Source organism: Erythrolamprus reginae, chromosome 3 (genome assembly GCF_031021105.1).
Source record: "Erythrolamprus reginae isolate rEryReg1 chromosome 3, rEryReg1.hap1, whole genome shotgun sequence".
Taxonomy (NCBI): Eukaryota; Metazoa; Chordata; class Lepidosauria; order Squamata; family Dipsadidae; genus Erythrolamprus; species Erythrolamprus reginae.
In genome coordinates, this window is record NC_091952.1 from 91,689,234 (window position 1) to 91,703,324 (window position 14,091).

General features: G+C 39.8%; 1 protein-coding gene across 4 annotated transcripts in view; it reads right to left on the reverse strand.

Moving 5' to 3' along the window:
• Window positions 1-73: 73 nt before the first annotated feature.
• The window catches only part of ZZZ3 (zinc finger ZZ-type containing 3), a 67,949-nt gene continuing 53,931 nt past the window's right edge, over window positions 74-14,091 (reverse strand). For all 4 annotated transcript variants that reach the window (XM_070746194.1, XM_070746192.1, XM_070746193.1 and 1 more), the window contains exons 10-13: window positions 8,513-8,665; window positions 6,497-6,631; window positions 4,018-4,118; window positions 74-3,060 (exon numbers count right to left, since the gene is read on the reverse strand). In XM_070746194.1, the coding sequence (XP_070602295.1) occupies window positions 2,916-3,060; window positions 4,018-4,118; window positions 6,497-6,631; window positions 8,513-8,665 (534 nt within the window). In that variant the 3' untranslated portion in view covers window positions 74-2,915. The remainder of the gene's footprint in view (window positions 3,061-4,017; window positions 4,119-6,496; window positions 6,632-8,512; window positions 8,666-14,091) is intronic.

The following is a 14,091-nucleotide window of genomic DNA, read 5'->3' on the forward strand; positions in this document are numbered from 1 at the left end:
GATTAATATGGTAGGTAAATGGCAATGGGAAACAACAAAATTTTAAATTCAAAGGGCATTTGAAACTGCTGAAAAACGTATCAAATCAACTTTTATTATGGCCATAGACCAAAGAAGGGTGGGGTACAGTCAATTGCTGAACACGTGTAACATATATGCAGTTTCTCACTTCTGAGAAGCAACGTATAGTCAGAAGTCTGTTGTGAAAAACAGTTTTTATCTATGCAAATTTCAGACACAATCATCTGCTTTTTCCCAATATGAATTTAAGAGATCTGTAAAGTCATTATTTGGGTAAGAAAACATGTTTTGAACAATTAAAAATGGAGGAATGAGATAATTATAAAACAAGATATTTTTCCTTATCATTTTAGCTTGCCACATAAATTTGCTTGGAATTATAGTGCTTACTCAGGAATAAGTTTTTGTCTTAAGAAGCTATTCAAAATGCTCTGATGCTAGAATTTTAAGTCCCTAAATATCCTATTTCAGGGAAAGACTGCAAGATAGAGGTTAGAATGGCCCATTTTGTTGAAAGTGGATTATTTTCCAAAAGGAAATGCTTTCCATGTTGGAAAGTTTTAACTTTGGGAGATTTTTCACATCTCAAGAGACTTGTTTATAGAAAAATCTATAACGATCACCTGAACCAATCTTCATCTAAAGGATATAGAAAATGAGTACTTAGGACATACCCATATGACAAACCAGGAATATGTTAACAAATCTAATACTTTATCAGAAAGTAGCATCTGGGTGCAGAGAACATAAAATCTGATAATGTGAAATATATTTGAATTAGATATTTGTTTCCCAAAGCATTACAGTTTTGCTGCCATTAATGAGAAAAGTGAAATACATCAGGTGTATGGTTTTATATTATATATATTCTGATTTATTAAATTTCTCAAGAATGAGATATGCTTACAGACGATGTCATTTAGAAATGATACTGCATCATCTATCCATTAAAAATGCTTCAAACTCCTCTAACAGAAAGTGAGTACACTAAACAAAATGTGAAAATTAACACTGAAATTAAAATTAATGCTGTTATCAACGAGCCAGCCAACTCTTTGTTAGTTACTGCTGTAGTTTAATTTAAACACGTATACTAAATTACTTCCGAAATTCAAGTTTTTTTTAAAGCAAGTGGAAATCTAATATAATTAAAATAAGTCGAATTTCCAGATCACAACTTACACATGTTGAAATGATATATTAACTAAAAATACATAGTAAATGCTACAAAGCTTTTTCAGTCATTGCTATTCTCCACCTAATAAAGCGTACCAAAATGCCTTCTTTATTTCATAAAGAGAATGGAGAAGGGGGATGGATATGCAGAACAAGTACAAGGAAATAAGAATAGTGGACTTAAAACAGGTTACATAGAAGTCTTATGGACATTTTTGAAATCTTCTTCGTCTTCCACATAATTGATTCCCCATTTGTTTCAACAATAGAAAGAGCTTTGAAAAGAGCATTCCTTTGGCTGTGCAAATCTGCTCCCACACAAGTGGTGCATCTGCGCATTAGGGCATCGATTGGGTTGTGTACAGAATTTAGTGGATGTGTTCAAATCAGGGTGCTGGAGCATTATCCTGGAACAGGGGGTGTAAAACAGCAAGACAAAAGATGAAGTCGAGGCACCCCTTCTCTCTACGGCTTAATTGATATTTTCAAATCGAAGGGTTGGTTCAAAAATCCACCCTCTTCAGAAAAAAGTCACTTTAACCATTTCTATATATAAACAGACGGTAGCCACATAGTTTATTTCTCACAGTTCTCCTGACAACTGAACATTATTTAAGAACAGACTGTATACACAGATAAGAAGAAACATACAAAATGTTTTAAATGATGCACAACAAAACCCAGCAGTATAAAAGAATGCATGTGAAGTCTTGCTCACTGTTCAGGCTAAATTTAATCACCTTGTTTAAATAGTAATAAAAATACAATCTTTCATGGACCTTGTGCATACTACAAAAAGAGGAAAATTATTACCATATATGATTTATATTAGGCAGTTTTCTTTGATGAGTTGCATTAACAACTCTAAATACAGAGGCAGAAGGCTGTGTATTCCATAAGAGTTAATGTGGGGATTTAGAAACTTTACACAGTTACTACCACTGGCACTTCTCACCATAGTTTTGTACACAACACATGGTCATTTTATATAACATTACATTTAAAAATATATTTGCATGACAATTTTTATAATATTCACACACCATGAGTTGGTTAAGGAAGCAGTTGCTTCCTGTAGTGCTTCACTCTCTGTAAATAAGCTTGTGGTAAAAAGGAAAAAAAAAAGGAGGTAAAAGAAACATCTACGTAATTAAGCAGCTCCAAGGCCTATCACGACCACCTCTGGGACAGTGATTGTTTTATGAGTACGTTCCTAGAAGCAAACACTGCCACAGGCTAAAACTTTGCTGAAAAAAGTCAGTTTTCTGTGCTGGAGACTATTTTCCAAAACAAAACTGCAAACTACTAAACTGTTTCAATGTTAAGTATTTCATTATCTGTTCATCGCACAATAGCCAAGTTCTTTAAGCCTCTGGAATTGACTATGCTTAATGTGTGCTTTCTTTTCTGGCCACACTTTAACTCATATCTTCGACTTTTTCTTTTAAATTTAAAAAAAAAAGACTAATGGAGTGAAGAAAATCTGTCCGATATAGCCCCCTGCACACTAGGAATGTTCAACCTCTATTTAGTGATCTAGTAACAAGATGGGTTAGAGAGCTGTATTTTGAGAAGGGCACCTGGGAAGCTCTCATGCACTGGATGACATTCCTGGGAAAGAACATGTCTTTCCAAAGTGAGCACAGAATCAATGACTGTGCCGCTGTTGGGTTTTCAGAAGTGACACTATGTTTCAGGTTGCACATCTGCTTTCCTTGTCATCTATTGGCAGGAAAGTAGTTGGGGTCAAGGTAATTATAGCTGGGGCCTTGGGACATGCAGTAGTCTCTATCTAAGAACATTTCTGCTCTGTAAATAGGCTCCAATCGGTGATTTTCCTTGTGAATATCTGTTTCGTGTAGACTGAAAGAAAAAGAAAAACCATTATTTGTGAAGCACGACACTGCTCATAATCCACTCACCATTTAATTGCATATATCAATAAGGTATGTTTTTCAACATGAATATCTACCCACGGTGCTAATCACTTTTAGAAAAATAATATGTTTTACTATGGAAAGGAAAAAAGAAGCAGGGAGCCATTTTTTTAAAAAAATTAATTGCTCTCAGCTCATTTCTTTTATGTATTTGTTTTGCAAGTCAATTCACATTTGTTCTCTTTTACTACCAACCACTTCAAAATGTTTCTTCTGTACCTGTCTCTCACTTCTGTATTTAAACCAAATTTATTCAGCATCCATACATTCTTGGTTCTAACTTTTCCTGTTTAGCCCACATATTTTTAAGTACCCCATTCTACTGCATTCAGCTTGAATTGATTCTTTTCCTGAGACAATATGACAGAAACATGTTCTCACATATAGCTATTTTACTTTCTCTTGGCATTCATCTCTTTTAACAAATAACATCCATTATCTTTCCACCAGCATCTGCACATCTTAACATTTCTCTATTCATTTTCTGTAAATATTCTATATACATCCCCCTCTTTAATAAATATTCTGCACACATTTATCTACTTATTATAATACCTGCTGTTTACATATTTATAATTAAGTTGCAATAGTCTTCCTCACCGCAACTATTTCACCTTGGACTTTCAGTATGTTATTTTAAAATCAAAACTTGTTGCATTATATGATTTATCTAATATAAAAACTTAGGGTTTATTCAACCAATAAACATGTTCACCAAAATATGCATGTTTATGCCCCCCACAAACCTGCATTTAAAATTTTCACAATCATCCCTTATATATTCCAAAGAGGCTATGAACTGTACAATATGTGTTTTAAGCTGAACATTTAAAAATAAAGCCCATGTAATGGTCAGTACTAGTCTTCAGGGCATGCTGCTTACCAGTCAGAACAAGAATCACAAAAATCCAAAGACAGTCCTGGAGGGCAGTCTTGGCAATGCCACCGAACGCCTTGAATTGGATCAGTTCCACAGTTATCACACTAAAAAGAAATTTAGCAAAGTGACCTTAGGGATTTCCTTCCAAAAATAAACAACTTGCCAAGTTAATAATTTTACCGCATAGTTAACCTTATTGCAAAATAAAATTATTCTCCTTTTAAGTTTCTCCCCCTTCTCAACGTTATGACAAAGCAGCAATCTACAAGCCTATGTCAATATTTCAAACTTAGTTCTCAAGCACTTTCTTTGTTTTGCCTTTTCTCAGCTTTTCCAGTTGTTTTCTCATGCACAATTGTTCTGCCTCCTCCAACTAAGCTGCTCTTCTTTTCATTCCCCTGCAATTTCCTATATTTTACTCCACTGTGCTACAAATTTGCTTTCATCTCTCCCATCCCTCCTGTATTAAATTCACTTAATGACTAAGGGAGAAACAAAGACTTAACATTCCTATTATCTTCTAATTTAAGGTTCACTGAGAGTGACAAATTATTTCTGATCCAAATTAGATTATTCAAATTAGATTATCACTGTGACGTAAGCAAACAGCTAATTCTTTTCTCTGATTTTCAGATATCCATATTATCCAAGAAAAAAAACACTTCACAGGAAATCTAAGAAGTTCAATTAGCTATCATGGCTAAGAGCCAGGAATGATGAGAGATTTTGCCTAATAAATCAGAAGCTACTAGATTGGGGAAGTAGACAAAGCAAATTACCCAAATATATTTTTTTTAAAGCATGCCACTAATTTTCAAGCACTGATGCTCAGATATAGGGTTCTCTACCCCCTGCTGTTTAATATCTACACGAAACCACTGGGTGAGATCATCCGAGGCATGTAGTATGCTGATGATACTCAGCTATACATCCCTACCCCGTGAAGCAGTGGAAGTAATGTGCCGGTGTCTGGAGGCTGTTAGGGTCTGGATAGGTACTAACAGGCTCAAGCTCAACCCCAAGAAGATGGAGTGTCTGTGGGTTCTGCCCCAAAGGACACTTCCACCTGTCCATCCATTACCCTGGGGGCGGGGGTATCATCCATCAGTGCGACCAAAGCTATAGCTGGATCTGAATCCCGAGAGCCCAGATAATCAGCTTTGTCCAAGGATCGCTGGAGCAACACCACTTTCTCAACAACTTCACCATAAAGGGAAGATTGGAAACAGGACGATAGTTATTTAATACAGCTGGGAAGGCTTCTGGAGGAGGGGGCACACGAGTGCCTCCTTGTAGGGAGCTGGAAAGGACCCCTCCCTCAAGGAAGCACTGACAATCTCCTGGACTCAGTTCCGTATCACTTCCCTGCTGGCTGAGACCAGCCAGGAGGGACGGGTCCAACAAAGAGGTGGTGGAGCTCACAGCTCCCATGGCCTTGTCCACTTCATCAGGTGGACAATGCAGTCGCACGTGCAGTCATGAGCCTTCCTAGATACACCCATGTTTCTCTAACACTCCGCGAACTGCATTGGCTGCCAATTGGTTTCTGGACACAATTCAAAGTGTTGTAATGACCTCTAAAGCCCTACATGGCATCGGACCAGATTACTTGCGGGACCGCTTTCTGCTGTATGAATCCCAGCGACCAGTTAGGTCCCACAGAGATGGCCTTCTCCAGGTCCCATCAACTAGACAATGTCACTTGGCAGGGCTTAGGGGAAGAGCCTTCTCTGTGGGGGGCCCGGCCCTCTAGAATCAGCTCCCCCCGGAGATTCACACTGTCCCCATCCTCCTCGCTTTCTGCAAAAGTCTTAAGTCTCATTTATGATGCCAGGCTTGGGGCAATTAGATCTCAGCCCCCTGGCCTGGTGAATGGTTGTATGACTGTTATCTGAATGGGTATGACTGCTTTTTAACATAACTGTGGAGTTTAGATTGTTTGTTTAGTTTTAATTTAATTGGATTTAGCTATTGCATTTTGTTGTTCCTTTTTTTGTTGTTGTAAGCCGTCCCGCATATAAATCCAACAAACAAACCAACCAACAAACAAAATCGCTTTTCCGGGAAGGGAAGGAAGACTTCTCTACATATTGCTTATGATGATCTATTAATATATTAAAATAGCTTGTAAATGTTCAAGATGATAATTTCACAAGAAGGATTTTATTACTAATCTGTTCAGAAGCCATAGCGATTTCAGTAAGGTTTACTCCCCAACAGTTGGTACAGTACAGGTTGGAATATATACTGTTCGATTATATAACATAATCAATAATTGTACGTGAAAAGGTTTGGTATATTACATTTACAGACCTCAAATACAATTTCCATTATATCAGGGTAATCATAATAGCCTAACTCTGAAGTTTTACTTACACTGCCTAGGAAATTTAATGCTGAACCCAAATAAGGATCTGACTTTCCAAGGAAACCACCACTTAGATAACTGTGGAAATACAAGGACTTTGGCATCTTTACCAACCTTAAAGCCAATGTGCTGGACAAAGCCACTTTCTGCACGCATTTGCTGCAACTTCTGCTTCCTCAGTTTTTTAAATGTTAGCAGCTCTTTATATTCTGGTAGTTCACGATATGCTTCCGGGATACTTTCTTCATCCTGTTTCAGAGAAAGAAAGAATTTTTAAAGTTACAGAAAGAAAAATTAAGGTAAAAGAAACCACACCTCCTAAACAGATTCCAGAATAAATAGCAAACTATGATGTGACTACTGATGGCTGGTGTACTGGAAAATGGCTCAAGATGGCTTAGAATTTTTTCCAAAATTTCAAAAGCGTTAATTTGGTCTTTTTTCTTTAGTAGCAAAGTTCCAAGCGGTTCAGAATTAAACTGACCCAGAATTCTGAATACTACTGACATACAACTTCTAGTATGAGAAATTTTAATGCAGCTTTATTTGATTTTTGCCATTTTATTGTTTCCAACATTGACACATGAGATTTAATAGTGGGAAACCAAAATACCCAAAGACTTTGTAAAATGGCAAAATAACTTTCTTTGACTTCTGAAGTGATTTGGCTCATATGAATTTTTATCCATGAAAAAATAAAACCATGAATTGTCTTGTTTTCCTGTAATGTGGAAAGGGTATAGCTGTGTGTGTGTGTGTCCCCTGAAACTTTTTAATCAGGGGGGCAATTCATGTCTCTCAGACTATTGGGGGGGCAGAGCAGCTGGGTGGATTTGGCCGCAGTCATGTGACTGGGTGGGCATGGCTAGGTCATAGGACTAGATTGGCATGGCTAATTGAACAGTCCATTAAATAACACACAGAAATTAAACTTTAATTTGTTTTTCTCCTGGGGGTATTTTATTTGCTTTTGTTTGCATATTGCTCTTTTTGATTGACTTTTCTTTTTATTAGATCATTTTTTCAATTGTTTAGGAGTCTAGTGGTCCACTTCAGGAAACTCAGTTTTGCAGCAATTCTTCTCGGCTCCACGGAGATTGAGAAATATCTCTGTGTCTCCCTCTATATCTCTCTTTCTTTCTTTCTGTCTCTCTCTCTCTCTCCCTCAGTCTCTATCTCTATCTCTCTTTTGGAGGCAGGGGAGGTGAAAAGCAGGCAGTTTTCATATATTTATGGTCTCCCAGGGCATCACTGCATCCTATTTTTCACCTCACTTCCAGGAACATTATGCAGGCCAAAATTGTTGGCCTTACATTCCAGTTCCAGCCCGTGGGGTTGGCCAAAGGACAGGCAGGGCGATGTGGGACGGGAAGCCTCATGGTCCTGTGCAGGTCAGATTAATGGCTTCAATGGGCTAAATGCGGCCCATGGGCCACGGTTTGAGTACCCATGGTGTGTATGGATCTTACAAAAAACTGTTTACTGTGTCTCAGACAAATCAGAAGAGGCTGGCCTGGTCTTTCCGTGATAAGGTTTGGCCTAGTAGAATGTATGTATCATAACCTCGTTAATTTGAAAAATGAATAAAGATAAGCCTCAACGTACGACTAATTCAAACCCCCAAATTTATGTTGCTAGGCGACACATTTGTTAAGTCAATTTTGCCCCATTTTACAACCTTTCTTGCCATAGTTGTTAAGTGAATCATTGCAGTTATTAAGTGAATCTGGCTTCCCCACTGACTTTGCTTGTCAGAAGGTCGCAAAAGATAATCACAAGACTCTAGGGCATAGCAAACCATCATAAATATGAACCAGTTATCAAACATCCAAATTTTGATCACATGACCAAGGGAGTGTTACAATGGTTAAGTGTGAAAAATAATTATAAGTCCATTTTTGCAGTGCTGTTGTAACTTCGAATTAATGATTTAAAACCTAAATGAATGGTTGTAAATCAAGGAATACCTGTACTGTTTTAATTTTCTCTCCTTCAAACTTGAAATACTTGCACTAAACAGACACTGGTGTTCATTGACCTTTTATTTATGCAAGCATTTCTGGGTCCATTATATTAATTTATAGAGCTTTTACATAACTTTAAAAAGTTATGTGTAAATGCAAAACCTACTGATGGTTCTTCCTCTGCTGCATTGGCCATGTGACTGTGAAAACAGGATCTATCGTCATCTTCATCCATAAACACAGGAGGTTCATGGGATGTCATGAAAGTTGAAGGCTTGAAGAGATGCTTATTCAAAGGATGTTGCCGCCTATTAGAGGACTGTAATAAAAATAAATGTTTCTGTAAAGGTGGCATTATATAATTTTGATAGCACCACTTCGAACAGAAAGCTTTACATATAACTATATAGAGAGAAATACAGTGGTCCCTCGACTTGCGCGTTCTCGATTAGCGCGAAACGCTGCAACGCGGTTTTTCAAAAAATATTATTTAAAAAAATAAAATATTAAAAAATAATTTTTTTTTCCCCTGTTCCCTGAATGGAGACCGCCGGCCGCTCAATCGGGCCGGCAGGGAACAGAATGGAGCCTTCCGCGGCGGGGCTGGGGGAGCCGAGCCCAGCCCCGTGACATTCGCTTTCCTGCCACCCGCAGCCGAGTGATCGTGGGCTCCTTCGCAACCTCAGAGAGCTTCCTGGTTTTCGTGAGCTTTCATGCCCAGGAAGCTCTCCGAGGTTGCGAAGGAGCCCAGGATCACTCGGCTGCGGGTGGCAGGAAAGCGAATGTCACGGGGCTGGGCTCGGCTCCCCCAGCCCCGCCGCGGAAGGCTCCATTCTGTTCCCTGAATGGAGACCGCCGGCCGCTCAATCGGGCCGGCAGGGAACAGAATGGAGCGTTCCGCGGCGGGGCTGCTATGGGGGGGGAGACGAGCCCAGCCCCGTGACATTCGTTTTCCTGCCGCCGGCAGCCGAGTGATCCTGGGCTCCTTCGCAACCTCGGAGAGCTTCCTGGGCATGAAAGCTCACGAAAACCAGGAAGCTCTCTGAGGTTGCGAAGGAGCCCACGATCACTCGGCTGCAAGCGGGAGGAAGGCGAATCCCACGGGGCTGGGCTCGGTTATCCCCCCGGCTCCCCTCCTACCAGCCCCGCCGCGGAAGGCTCCATTCTGTTCCCTGAATGGAGACCGCGGGCCGCTCAATCGGGCCGGCAGGGAACAGAATGGAGCGTTCCGCGGCGGGGCTGGGGGAGCCGAGCCCAGCCCCGTGACATTCGCTTTCCTGCCACCCGATTGAGCGGCCGGCGGTCTCCATTCAGGGAACAGAATGGAGCCTTCCGCGGCGGGGCTGGTAGGAGGGGAGCCGAGGGGATAACCGAGCCCAGCCCCGTGGGATTCGCCTTCCTCCCGCTTGCAGCCGAGTGATCGTGGGCTCCTTCGCAACCTCAGAGAGCTTCCTGGTTTTCGTGAGCTTTCATGCCCAGGAAGCTCTCCGAGGTTGCGAAGGTTACATCTTCCGCTGCCAGCCAGGCCATGCTGGCGGCAGCGGAACAATCGCTGGCTGTCAACTTTTCTTTTTAAAACTGGGCAGGAGCTGACTTGCCTCCCCAGTGCTAAAAAGAAAAGTTGACAGCCAGCGCTGCGAAACCGCCGAAACCGGAAGGGGCGAGGTGGGGGAGAACGGGAGGCTCAGCATTCCGTCAGCCGCAGCGCTGGCTGTCAACTTTTCTTTTTAAAACTGGGCAGGAGCTGACTTGCCTCCCCAGTGCTAAAAAGAAAAGTTGACAGCCAGCGCTGCGACTGACGGAATGCTGAGCCTCCCGTTCTCCCCCACCTCGCCCCTTCCGGTTTCGGCGTTCGGCAACGGAGTCCGGCGCTGGGGCCATGCGGGGCCGCTCATCCAGGGGGGCGTGGACTGGCAAGGGGCAAGCGGCAAGTGATCTGGCGGGAAGACCAAGGGAAGGTTCCTTCAGCCGCCCAACACCTGATCCGCTCCGCAGCGCGGCAGCAGCGAGGAGCCGAAGATGGGGTTTCCCCTTTGCCTTTACCCCATCTTCGGCTCCTCGCTGCTTCCGCGCTGCGGAGCAGATCAGCTGTTGGGCGGCTGAAGGAATCTTCCCTTGGTCTTCCCCGCCGCCCACACGCAAACTCCACCATCTGCGCATGTGCGGCCATGAAAAAAATGGCGCACATGCGCAGATGGTGGTTTTACTTCCGCATCCAGTATAACGCGGAAATCGGTTAGCGCGGGAGGTCTTGGAACGTAACCCCCGCGCTAATCGAGAGATCACTGTATTTTTAATTTTCAGCTAAAGCTCTTCTTTTCACAGAAAAAAACCCAATGTATTTCAATACTTAATTGCCACAAGGAATCACTTTTGGCATGATAGAAATTTCTAATCTCCCCTCCTGTCAAAAAAAAAGGCAGAGATGATCAAATCCAGGTTTTAACAGCTAATCCTCATGTTTAAGTTTTCACTTTCCCAGAGCATCCTTTGCTCAAGGTTAAGACATGATGCAATTTGAATTAGTATTATACAGCCTGAAAATGTAAAAGATGGAATCTTCTCCTAAAACAACCAACATGTGACCATCAAATAGGAAGACAGAATAATATTTTACACTGGATTACACATGCCAGAGCAAGTTAGGTATAGTATGGTTTTGTTTCCTCTACTGGGCAAAGAGAACCTTTCCATTAAATGTCCAATTTTTTATTTTATATATCATGTCTAGGGAGAGAAGTGTGACCAATTTTACAAGTGACATATAACATGAAGGAAAACCAACCATTCCAACAGCACTAATTAAGTATTTCAATGAAGCCTCAAATGAAGACTTGACAAATGAATGGAAAACAATATGACTTCTGGTAAAGGGAAATTGAATTGTGAAATGGCTTAAATCAGTGATGGCGAACCTTTTCAGTACTAAGCGGTCAAACCCGAACATGCATAAATGTGTAAACAATGGAGCGCTGGAAAACCAAAGACCACTGGCAGGTGTGCGCATGCATATTTTTTGGTCTTGGGGATGGGGCATTTTCAGGGTGTTTGAGGGGCCAAAACCACCCCGAAAACTGACCTGAAACTGGTCCGAAAACTAACTTGAAAACAGCCTTGTTTTGGATGTTTTTAGGCTATTTCCTAGTGCTCCGACACCTGCGAAGACCAACAGATCTGCACACAGGTGTTCACTGGAAACCAGAAGAGCAATTGGTGATGGTGCATGTGCCCACTGAGAGGGCTCTACGTGCCACAGGTACGTCATAGATAAACACTGAGTTATTACATAGCTCCTGAAAATACGTCTTATGAGTAGTTATTGTATTTTTTTCTTTTTAAATTTTTTTTATTAACATATAAAACAACAATACAATTCAGAAAACATTAAAAACCAATACAACCATACAAGTAAAAAGGGAAAGGGAAAGGAAAGAAAAAGAAAAGAGAAAGAAAGAAGGGTAAGAGAGAGAAAGAAAAAGGGAAGGAAAAAGAAGTTATTTTCTTTGTTTCCATTTCTGATAGTTCAAAAAGCAGACTGTACATACATCATTATTACTTTATCTATATTGTCAATTTTTAATATCTTATTTACAGTTAATATATCTCTATGTTATATATTTCTTTGTTCAGTAATTTCTACTGGTTTCTAACCATATGTAAAAGTTTTCCCATATCGTATATTTGTAATTTGAGTGTGAGCCTGGACATTTCAGGGCAGTCCATAAGTTTACTAATGACTATGTTATCTGTTGGGAGATTGTTATCTTTCCAGATTTGTGTGTACACTAGTCTAGCTGTGGTTATTATGTGGATTATAAGGTAATATTTTGATTTGGGGTATTGTCCTCTAACATGAGTAGTTATTGTAAAATATATTTTTGTCCCTCCCTTTCTGAAAATAAGAGGGGTAGGAAAATTGTGTTAAGGTTTGTACAACAGATGCAAGCCCCGAGCATTTTGTGCATAGCCCACTTTTTGACACCACTCAAATACATATGGAGATTATGAAAGAATGAAGGTAAAATAAATGTCTAAAGCTCGTCATGAAAGTTTTTGGGTTTTTATTAAAAGGAATCACCCTGGATAGGTATAGATCATCTTTTAAACAAGTTGTTCTCAGCTCTAAAATAATTTTTGGCTAAAAACTGCTACTTCAAGAACAGAGATCTTGTTTTCAGTGATACAATCAGAAGATGTTAACAATTATTAGTACCCTGAAGGAACACCAAACTTGAATTTGAATTTTAGGCCTATCTGTATAAACTAAAGTTTCAATAAAGGAGAATATTTGTAGTTTGGGGTTGAAATTAGGGAAGTTTGGTGATCTCTGAATTTTATTATTTTTATGCAGATGTTTCATTACCCAAACTAGATAATATCAGTGCTAGTAAGGACAAGCAAGAGCAAGCTCTGGAATATAAGTGGAGAGCAAACCCCACTCCTTACTAGCACTGATGATGTTACCTGGTTTCAGTAATAAACTTCTGCATAAAAACCACCAGTTTTTTGAGCACCGAGGACCCTTCAAATTAAAATTTCTTAATAACTAGTCTCAAAAGGTATCCTTTTTTATATTATGCCAAGCATAAATATAACATTGCTTTTAAAGGAAAACAGTCCACTTCTTCTGTATCCAAGTTCCAAATAAATTGCAAGGCTTTGCAGTTTCTGTCATATCTGCATGAAGGTGGATGAAAGGCAATTGCCTGACCTATGCCAACATAAATCTGCCCCTCGTGGTTACTCACAACGATCTCTGTGGCAACAGTTTATCTTTTTGTTATTATTCATTGAATGGATATCTGAGATTTTATTTTGTTTACTTGTTTCACCATTGAAAGCCATGTGCAGAGCAAGATAATAAAGATGAGATGTCTACAAAAGAAGAATATTACCCCTCTTTCCTGTCACAGGAACAATCGAAACTCAAGCAAAACACATACATACACACAGACCAGAAAGAAAGACAGGGGTGGGAAAGAGTTGGAGCAAAAATTCAGGGGAACTGTAGCAGCAAACTCTGTAGATGCAAAGGAAGAACTGAGGGGAAACATAGCAGCACAAGATCTGTTTAAAAAATTAGGTCACATTTCCTGGATGGTAGGAAGAAAAAAATATTTATTTAACCAGCCAACTATTTCCCTTTAAGCAGTTTACAAGCATTCACAAGTACACAAATACTGGGAAACGGATTAGAGATCACACTACCAACCCTTCTCATAAAACTCTTACAATTGTTCAAAGATATAGTATTTCTGACCCCAGACACTAATTCACAACTTGCCAGAGACTCCAGAATATGTTGGAAAGGAAATGTACCGTAAATGGGATTATTGGCATACTGTTATTATTACACATATTCCCCAATCTTGCATAATGCCTCCCAGTAGTTTCATATAAATATTGAAAAGCATCAGAGGCAAAATCAAAATTGGCATAGCACAAAGATAAAGGGATTGAGAGGTAAGTGTCCCAAAGTTACTTTGAAGGAGATTGGAATTATTAGAAAGTATCCCCATCTAAACCTTAAAAGAAATCCCTAATTAATAATATAAAAGATCATGAGCATTAACTGAAAGGAATAAGACCTTATGCTTAGTTCCTGACAAAAATAATTTATAGATATCATCAATAGTTTCATTCAAAACTTAGGTCTGACTTGAGTTCAAACTTCTTAGTTTAAAAAAATGCTTTATGCAATAGTTGATGATTATTTAAAACAATGGAATTTAAATGACTTTTTAA